The sequence below is a fragment of the Chaetura pelagica genome, unplaced genomic scaffold (genome assembly GCF_000747805.2).
Source record: "Chaetura pelagica isolate M959 unplaced genomic scaffold, ChaPel_1.0 scaffold302, whole genome shotgun sequence".
Classification (NCBI taxonomy): domain Eukaryota; kingdom Metazoa; phylum Chordata; class Aves; order Apodiformes; family Apodidae; genus Chaetura; species Chaetura pelagica.
The window spans coordinates 1,786,103-1,795,902 of NW_009952561.1; the positions used below are offsets into that span (position 1 = coordinate 1,786,103).

The 9,800-nt window shown below is 59.4% G+C and overlaps 1 protein-coding gene across 1 annotated transcript in view; it reads right to left on the reverse strand.

Annotated features, from left to right (window-relative positions):
• The window catches only part of ANK1 (ankyrin 1, erythrocytic), a 57,087-nt gene that overhangs the window by 2,779 nt on the left and 44,508 nt on the right, over positions 1-9,800 (reverse strand). The window contains exons 28-42 of the mRNA XM_009993272.1: positions 9,648-9,733; positions 8,274-8,428; positions 7,897-8,108; positions 7,585-7,789; positions 7,302-7,398; positions 6,688-6,916; positions 6,391-6,516; positions 6,185-6,304; positions 5,909-5,993; positions 5,574-5,648; positions 5,157-5,288; positions 4,832-4,978; positions 2,686-3,238; positions 1,807-2,065; positions 406-583 (exon numbers count right to left, since the gene is read on the reverse strand). Coding sequence (XP_009991574.1) covers positions 406-583; positions 1,807-2,065; positions 2,686-3,238; positions 4,832-4,978; positions 5,157-5,288; positions 5,574-5,648; positions 5,909-5,993; positions 6,185-6,304; positions 6,391-6,516; positions 6,688-6,916; positions 7,302-7,398; positions 7,585-7,789; positions 7,897-8,108; positions 8,274-8,428; positions 9,648-9,733 — 2,659 coding nt within the window. The remainder of the gene's footprint in view (positions 1-405; positions 584-1,806; positions 2,066-2,685; positions 3,239-4,831; positions 4,979-5,156; positions 5,289-5,573; positions 5,649-5,908; positions 5,994-6,184; positions 6,305-6,390; positions 6,517-6,687; positions 6,917-7,301; positions 7,399-7,584; positions 7,790-7,896; positions 8,109-8,273; positions 8,429-9,647; positions 9,734-9,800) is intronic.

Sequence of the window (9,800 nt, forward strand, 5' to 3'; positions counted from 1 at the left end):
CTGCACCTTGTCCCTGCCTGCTCTATATGATTGTGGCAGGATGCCCACCACCCAGCCTGGCCCCCGGACCAGCTCTATATCTGGCTCCAGAGGGCTGTTGGGCCAGAAGCCAGGACAGATACTCAATAAGGAAGCCAGCAGAGAGGCTAACTGGGTTATAATTGGAGAGCAAGAGCTCAGGTATCAAGCACAGCAGGCTATTCTGGACTGAGAGGCACCCCCAGGGGCAGGGGGCAGGAAGTGTGCCAAGAAACTCACGCCTCCACTAGCACCTGGTCTGTCCTGCTGGCCTTGTGGCAGGCTCAGGAAAGGGCTCTCCATAAGGTCTACACCTCCTGCAGAGCTGTGTCACCCTGCTCTTAACCCTCACCTGCCCAAAGAAGCAGCTGTCTGCCTTCTCCTGACAGCTGCCCGTGGGGTGCTGGGGCTGCCAGTCACTGTCCTCTGCGGAGCTGACCCGCATCAGCTCCACGGCCGGCACCAGGACCTGCTCTTGCTCCTGGCCTTGTGCCCCGGAGGCTGTGGTGTGCGTTGGGAGCAGCCTTCGGGTGACCCCCTCCTGCCAGGAGCCCGCTGTCAGGTCCTGTAGGCAGGAGATAAAGGAGCCTTCTGCATTCCAGTCCCTCAGCCTGGGCACCGAGAGGGACAGGGAGAGAGAGACAGAGAGAGAGAGGCAGTCAGCTTTGCCGTGGAGTGCTGCATCCCGAGCACTAGCTGAGCTCCGGCGGGGGCGCCTGCACAGCCTGCAGCCCACCGGGTGCTGCCGGGCGCCGAGCACAAGCAGCACACGACACAGATGCACAAAGGGCTCAGGCCTCCTCCCTGCCATGCTCCCTGCCCACCCCACAGTCTCACGGGCTGGCTGCCAGGGTCTAAGGCAATGCTGTGGAGCATTGCTGGGCTCTGCCATGAACCTCAAGGGACCGGAGCCCTGGGAATGTGGGAGGACGCAGCCCAGGCTGAGGTGGCTCAGGTGAGCACAACCTACATGCAGGGCCTGGCTGTCTGCCTGGGGTCACTCCCAGATGCTCTGCAAGGAACCCCCAGAGCATCTCCAGAGAGGTGCAAGGCACTTGGCCCAAGGCACTGCTCTGTCTGCTGGGGATGCCTACAGAGGATCCTGAGCTGGAGACCAGCAGAGAAGCAAGCAAAGCTGGGGATCACTGCAGCTGGCCCAGCACAGGGCAATAGCTGGCAAAGCATTTGTGCTCCCCTCCTACGGCCACCCCAGTGCCCCAGGCTACAGTACCTGTCTGTGCTCTTCTCGACAACGTGGCTAATGGTAGGTGATGCTGTGATCCTGGCTTGCACCTTCTGAGAAATTCTGGATGTCATGGGAATCACATGTGACTTGGGGGACACACGCTGCAGAGCTGAGGAACCACCTCCGAGCACAGCAGTGCTGCCGCGATGGCCGTGCCCGCACTGGCCTGGGAAAAGTGCTTGCCTGCACCTTGTACGTGACTGCTCTATATGATTGTGGCAGGATGCCCACCACCCAGCCTGGCCCCCGGACCAGCTCTATATCTGGCTCCAGAGGGCTGTTGGGCCAGAAGCCAGGACAGATACTCAATAAGGAAGCCAGCAGAGAGGCTAACTGGGTTATAATTGGAGAGCAAGAGCTCAGGTATCAAGCACAGCAGGCTATTCTGGACTGAGAGGCACCCCCAGGGGCAGGGGGCAGGAAGTGTGCCAAGAAACTCACGCCTCCACTAGCACCTGGTCTGTCCTGCTGGCCTTGTGGCAGGGCCCGGAAAGGGCTCTCCACAAAGTCTACAGCTGTGTCACCCTGCTCTTAACCCTCACCTGCCCAAAGAAGCAGCCGTCTGCCTTCTCCTGACAGCTGCCCGTGGGGTGCTGGGGCTGCCCGTCACTGTCCTCTGCGGAGCTGACCCGCATCAGCTCCACGGCCGGCACCAGGACCTGCTCTTGCTCCTGGCCTTGTGCCCCGGAGGCTGTGGTGTGCGTTGGGAGCAGCCTTCGGGTGACCCCCTCCTGCCAGGAGCCCGCTGTCAGGTCCTGTAGGCAGGAGATAAAGGAGCCTTCTGCATTCCAGTCCCTCAGCCTGGGCACCGAGAGGGACAGGGAGAGAGAGACAGAGAGAGAGAGGCTGTCAGCTTTGCCATGGAGTGCTGCATCCCGAGCACTAGCTGAGCTCCGGCGGGGGCGCCTGCACAGCCTGCAGCCCACCGGGTGCTGCCGGGCGCCGAGCACAAGCAGCACACGACACAGATGCACAAAGGGCTCAGGCCTCCTCCCTGCCATGCTCCCTGCCCACCCCACAGTCTCACGGGCTGGCTGCCAGGGTCTAAGGCAATGCTGTGGAGCATTGCTGGGCTCTGCCATGAACCTCAAGGGACCGGAGCCCTGGGAATGTGGGAGGACGCAGCCCAGGCTGAGGTGGCTCAGGTGAGCACAACCTACATGCAGGGCCTGGCTGTCTGCCTGGGGTCACTCCCAGATGCTCTGCAAGGAACCCCCAGAGCATCTCCAGAGAGGTGCAAGGCACTTGGCCCAAGGCACTGCTCTGTCTGCTGGGGATGCCTACAGAGGATCCTGAGCTGGAGACCAGCAGAGAAGCAAGCAAAGCTGGGGATCACTGCAGCTGGCCCAGCACAGGGCAATAGCTGGCAAAGCATTTGTGCTCCCCTCCTACGGCCACCCCAGTGCCCCAGGCTACAGTACCTGTCTGTGCTCTTCTCGACAACGTGGCTAATGGTAGGTGATGCTGTGATCCTGGCTTGCACCTTCTGCTGAACTGAAACAAAAGAGACTTCACTCTCCGGGTCCTGCTCCCCAGTGCCTGGCTGGCGATCACTGGCTGGCATTTTCCCCTCTGGCCTCTGCCCCTCCTCCTGCTCTAGAAGGTCAATCAGGCCATTCATGGCATCTGAGTCCACTGTGTCATCCTCAACCAGGTCCATAGAACCCATGTGGTCTGGGCCATGCGCATCTGCTAGAAGCTGCCCTGGGAACCGGCCTTCACTTGTGGCATCCGAGTCCTCAGCCTTGCTGCACTCCAGAGAGGAGTCCTCAGCAGTCACCAGCGAGGGGGTGAGCCCTGAGGACCACACCTGCATGTCGGACATCTCCATCAGGGCGTCCTGCTCAGTGGCAGCCATGGGGATAGCATCCATGATGGCCACCTCATTCCAGTACTGGTCGGCACGCAGCGGGGATGGCAGCGTGTAATGCAGGGAGGCAGGGGACAGCAGCTCGTCCTGCAGCGAAGCGTAACCTACATGGGCAGACAGAGGCAACATCTCCAGCAGCCATCTCAGGCACGCACAAGCGCAGTGGGGCAAGAAGGGCAGCAGTGTCTGGGAGAGGGTCTGCCCTGAGGACAGCAATGATCATGCCACAGACCCAATGGTGTGGCTGAGCTGGGCTGCACCTGCAGCAGCTGCTGCGTCTGCACTGTCCCTGCAAGTGCTGCCATGTCTCCCTCTGAGTTCTGGGGCTAGTCTGGGCCAGCCCTGGGGCTGCCTGCTTCCTGCAGGGAGGACTGGCCTGAGGTCCACGTGATGCCCTATCCACACTGCAGGACACAGTGCCCCCTTTGCTACGCTGCTCCATCAGCTCCTGGGTCCCTGCCCACAGCCCCTGTCCAGCATCAGCTGGCTGACAGCCAGGAGTTCAGGTGGCCAAGTCTCACAAGCACTGATTCCCAAAGTCAGCCCCTCTCTGTAGGACTGAGAGGCAGACTGGAAGTGGTACCATGAGCAGGGAAGGATGACCCTGGTACATGTCATGCAACCCTGAGGCCCTGCAGCATGCAGCCAGGGCCCTACCATCCTGTTGGTGTCTCCAGGGCTACAAGCAGTCATCATCACTGCGGGCCACATGCGCAGCCCAGGCACACTGACACAGATGACAGTCAAGCACTTCCACCCACGCAGGTGGCTTTGCTCAGCTTTTTTTCAGCTCTGGGCAGCTAGTTCCTTTTCCACCCCCAGAGATCAGCAGAGAACCCATTCTGTTCCTCAGGCAGCCAATGATTTTTGGCCACAGCCGAGGCATGGGGGACAGCTGGGACTCCCAGCACAGAAAGGGCACCTCTCCTGTGCAGGTTCCTGGCCAGGGCAAGCAGTGCAGGGCCAGAGAGGGAGGGAGAGCAGGGCAGGGTAGGAGGAGAAGGCCTAGGACAGCTGCCTGCAAGCATGACAGCCGTGAGAGGGGACAGTCCCTGGTGACATGCAGTCGCTGGAGCAGGACGTGGCTCCTGGAGGGCTCAGCTGAGGTGGAGACAGTGGAGACAGGCAGTGGAGGAAGATGAGAGGAGAGGCCAAGATGAGCTCAGAGAACAGATGTGACAAGAAGTGACCCACAGGAGTGCCCGCACCTGACAGCACTAGGTGGCATGTTTGAGAGAGCAGAACAAGGGGAGAGACAGAGAGGGAGAGAGCGATGAGCCAGTGCTGCACATAGCCTTGTCCCTGCCCGGTGCATTGCAGCTGACCCTCGTGTGTCCGCGCACCCAGGCACACGCTGCCTGGGACCCAGCCAGGTGCATGGCCACAGCTGGACAGCCAGGGCTCTGGGAGCTCCGTGGCCACCACTCAGCTAGCAGAGCCACAGGCACCTCTCATGGGCATGTCAGGATGAGGAATGTGTGTCCACCCCACCTGGAGAAGGCAGCATAGCAGGGCTAAACTTCCTGCAGCATAAGCCCCAGTCAAGAGGCTGCATCTGTCAGCAATGCCTTGTGCCCACTGAGCTCGTGGTCAGCCACCGGTGCATCCTGGGTGGGCAAGATATCAGCCCAAATCTGTCTGCATGGCCTCTGCCCCTGGGGCCCTCCTGCAGCCCCTGCCAGAAAGCCAGGACTCACCATTCATCTGGGATGGCGAGAGAGAGTAGTCCCTGTCCTGGTACCTCCAGCTGCCCTTCAGGCTGCGGCTCTGCCGGCCAGAGCCCTCCAGCATCTGGACAATCTCACCACGGTCGATGTTCCTCAGTGCTGTGTACAGACTCTCCACTGCAGGGAAAAGCCAGTGTCAGCAAATTGGTCACTGGCAGAACACAGCCATGCCCGGACACCCTTCTGGTGGGCAGGCCTGTGTGAACCAGCAGCGTAAAGCCAGCCAGTGACCCCAGAGGTGTGCACTGCCAGCCCTGTCACCTCCACACTTGTAAAAGGCACCACTGATACTCACTCTTGGCATTCTTGCCCTCGCGGCTGACCCAGAGGTTGAGCAAGGCCATGCTCTGCTCCAGCAGGGAGTTGGGGTTCTCCACACGTATTCTGTTGATGTCCTCCACCCCAAACTGCAGCTCACGTGCCAACTCTGGGGGAGACACCACATCTCAGCATCACACATCAGCACCCACCGCCAGCTCCTGTGCCAAAAAGGCTAAGGCTGTTGTGAAAGGCTAAGCCAGTCCTACAGAGGGCCCTGTGTCACACAGAGCTAATTATGGCAGAACAGGAAGGAGCTGGGACAGCTCCAGGCTGGCTGTGACGAGCACAGCAGTGTCTCTTGCTAAGGAAAAGCAGCATGTTTCCAGCCTTCCCGAGCGTCAGCTCTCCGAGGAGCACTGTGCATCCTCAGAACCAACAGGTGTGGACTCACCAGCCCAGCTGAGGCCCAGCTGTTCTGCTATGTCGACCATCTTCTGGTCTGCCTTGTCCACGCTGCTCAGGGAACCTGGAGGAAAAGAGGGAGTCACTGCTTCAGCTGCAGAGGGCCCTGCACTGGGGTGGGGAGGGGAAAGGGGTGCTGGCTGTGGAGGTATCGCAGCTCTGTAGGCAAAGCACTGCTCTGCAGGCAGGACTAAAGAAACCCTCAGGGAAAAGGAAATTGTTATGAAAGCAAGTACAAAAGGGTCAGCCTGGCCTTTCCAGCAGGATTGGGCACCCCAAGCAGAGGAGGTGAGTGGGTTTGAGCAGTCCCAGCAGGCTGCATACCAAAACTGGTCTCACTTAGGATGCTGTATCGCTCCCGCAGAGACAATGGCGTCAGTGTCCTCCTCCGCTCCTCACTGCCGCTTCCCTGTGAGAGTGGGGGCAAACAAAAGGGTCACCAGCTTGAAAAGAGGGCAGCAGCTCTGCCCTGGCACCATTGCTTCTCCCACAGCCCCAGAGTGACATGGCATGGCTGTGGGGAGCAGCTGAGGAAGAAATGCTGGCAGCAGGGGCTGTCACCTGGGGATTGGCCCCCACTGCCCCTCCCAGAGCACTGACCTTGGTGCAGGGTGGTATGCTGATGTTCAGGTGGCAGAGCACGTGCTGGAGGTCCTCATATTTCATGGCCTTGCGCAAGAAGGACAGGGAGCCGCTGGCTTCCCGGCTGCTGTCCCGAACCTGAGCACCGAGAGCCTGGTTAGGTGGCCCAGAACAGGGCAGGCACAGAGTCCCCAGCTGCAGCCCAGCCCTGCACCTGCCATTACCTTGATGGGGATGGCAAGACGATTCTCCCGGAAGGACTGGAAGAGGAAGGTGCGGGGCTGAGTGGCCTTCTTGACAGGCACCAAGTTCCCTGAGAGCTCGACATGCAAAGGCATCCCCTCTACCACCTGGTAGGGAACAGAAAACAGGCTCAGACTCTGTGTTGAGCTACTTCTGCTGCCCTGGACAGAGCAGGTAATCTTAGCTCTCCTCCATGGGCCCAACCATTAGCGTCAGTCTCCCCTGGCTTGGGCAGCCCTCTCCCTGCTGCCCCACCATGCACACCACTGGGAACAAACCTCAATGTCCCTGCTGCGGGCCACCTCAGTGAAGTTTTCATGCTGCTCTAAAGTCTTGTCAACCTTGTCATCAGTCATGCAGTAGCAGCGCAGCCGGCCTTCCCGTGCATCATTCATCTTAGCAAACACTACGAATTTGGCCATGTAGGGCACGGCTGTCAGCTCCTTGTACAGCAGGGTGGCAAAGTGCACGGCCTCGGCTGTGCGCGGGCAGTCGGCCAGCCAGAACCTGTGGGACAGCTGGGTCAGGGCACTGTCAGGCTGGTTCCCCAAGAGACCCAGGAGAGCTGCCACCCCCCTCAACAGCAAACTGCACCACAGAGGGTGCCCAAAGTGCTCTGGGTGCTGGAGAACCCCCATCTGCGATGAGAACACACCCAAGCTAAAAGAATAGTGCCTTCCCTCTGCACACCCGGCTTTCAAGAGTGTTTTCTGACATGTGCCGAGGCAGCATGGGGGTCTCAAGGCTGGAGACAACTGCTCTGAGTGTGGGAATGGGGCAGCACCACAAGGAGTACAGGGGCAAGACACTCCTCCTGACACAAGCCGTGCTGCAGGAGGCCTCAAGGAGCACCAGACATCCCTAGATGAGCACCTGCTCACCCAGGACTCACCTGGCAGACACATTGGTAGTAAAGTTAGCACACTCATTTTCATAGATCAGCTTTGTGGTGCCTGTTATGTCTTCCCACTGGGCTTGGGCTGTCCCTCCTGCAGCAGAAATCAAGGGTAAGCACATTGCCTTTCCATAAGCCTGGGGAGTGTATGCTCCAAGTGTTTGCTCTATCCACCACCGTTAGCTGTCCTTAGCTCCCAGGAGCTGTGTCCCACCGAGGTGATCCAGCCCATCCCCACCTGAGAGCATGCTCGCCTATCTGCAGGAGTTGGCAGCCTCACCGATCACACTGCAGAGCAGGCGCAGGCTGGTGGTGTCACCCTCGCCGCTGTCTCGGGGATTGTCCTTCCAGGAAGGTGGCAGTGGGATGCGGAGGCCGATAGGGCGGTGGAACTTCCTCCGGCGCGGCTCCACCGTGACGATGGGGCTGAAGGTTGCCTGGTTCCCCAGCAGCTTCGTCACCAGCTCGTCAGGCACAGGCTGCGCCTGCGGGCAGCACACATGTGGGCATCAGGGCCAGTTCTCCTGTGCCTGCTGCCTACCTCTGCCTGCTGGAGCCCATCTGGGCCCAGGCCAGGCTCTCCAGGGCTCACCTGCAGGGCCAGCCTGACTTTCTTGGTGACAGCAGTGTCTGGGAAGGTGGCCTGAACCATGGGCACCAATGTGCTTTTCAAACACCCTCCCTCAGGCCCGATCAGATCACAGTCCTGGCAAATCCGGGACATAACCACGAAGTAGAGCGGGAAGTCGGTGGTGATGATGCGACAAACCCTCTTCTTCTCCAGCTCTTCCAGGCTCTCCAGCTCTGCAGGGGCAGCACAGCAACCAGTGCTCACATACCAGGCCAGTGGCTCCCCCCCCCCCACCACCCCCTCCAAGCTGCACAGACCACACTGTGCTCAGCTCCATCCCACCCCCTACCCACTGCAGCCCCGTGTGGTGATGAGCCCCAGCAGCCTGGCATGCTCACCCTCATCCATGCCATTGAGCAGCTGGTCCATGTAGGTCTCCTCGTAGCGGTTGCGGTGCTCCTTCCACACAGAGCCGTTCTCACTGCGCAACACAACCAGCTCGCGGTCCCCACGCCCATACGAGGCAAAGTGTGGGATCTCCACAACGACAGGGCTGCAGACAGCAGAGGAAAGATGCTTGTACTCACCCTGCTGGCCAGGGCTTTTCCTACCACAGCATGGCCACTGCTCCGTTACGCTGGAATGAGCCATCCCAAGAACACACTGCACCTGGCCAGAAGTGGGATGTCCCACCACCAGACCCCCAAAAGCATCCGTGGGCAGAGGTCTTGCCCCAGCTGGCAGAGACTCCAGAGGAGCCCTGATCTGATTCTTCATCAACGACCTGGATGAGGGTATAGAATGTACCCTCAGCAAGTTTGCTGATGACGCTAAGCTGGGAGGAGTGGCTGACACACCAGAAGGCTGTGCTGCCATTCAGAGAGACTTAGATAGGCTGGAGAGTTGGGCGGGGAGAAACATGATGAAATCCAACAAGGGGAAGTGCAGAGTTTTACATTTGGGGAAGAACAACCCCATGTCCCAGTACAGGTTGGGGGCTGAACTGCTGGAGAGTAGTGTAGGTGAAAGAGACCTGGGGGTCCTGGTAGACAGGAGGATGACCATGAGCCAGCAATGTGCCCTTGTGGCCAAGAAGGCCAATGGCATCCTGGGGTGCATTAGAAAGGGTGTGGTTAGTAGGTCAAGAGAGGTTCTCCTCCCCCTCTATTCTGCATTGGTGAGGCCACATCTGGAGTATTGTGCCCAGTTCTGGGCCCCTCAGTTCAAAAAGGACAGGGAACTGCTCGAAAGAGTCCAGCGCAGAGCTACGAAGATGATTAGGGGAGTGGAACATCTCCCTTATGAGGAAAGGCTGAGGGAGCTGGGTCTCTTTAGCTTGGAGAAAAGGAGACTGAGGGGTGACCTCATCAATGTTTACAAATATGTAAGGGGTGAGTGTCAGGGAGATGGAGTTAGGCTTTTCTCAGTGATGACCAGTGATAGGACAAGGGGTAATGGGTGTAAATTGGAGCATAGGAGGTTCAAGGTGAATATCCGAAAAAATTTTTTTACTGTAAGAGTGACAGAGCACTGGAACAGACTGCCCAGGGAGGTTGTGGAGTCTCCCTCACTGGAGACATTCAAAACCCACCTGGATGAGTTCCTGTGTGATGTACTCTAGGTGACCCTGCTCTGGCAGGGGGGTTGGACTAGATGATCTCTCGAGGTCCCTTCCAGCCCCTAAGATTCGATGATTCTATGATCTGTCCCCAGTCCTGAGGTACAACCCTGGTGTGGGCAACCCCATCTAGTCTGCTCATAGCTGTACTCACCTGAGGAACTGGGCACCAGCGGGCCCCAGGGCGATGATCCTGCTGGCCAGACCCTCCTCCTCAGCCAGCGGGGGTGGTGCAGGCAGCTTCTGGGGCTTCACCAGGCGGCAGGTGATGCGGGTCGGCGCGGCGCAGGCGCGGGGGGGGGTGGCC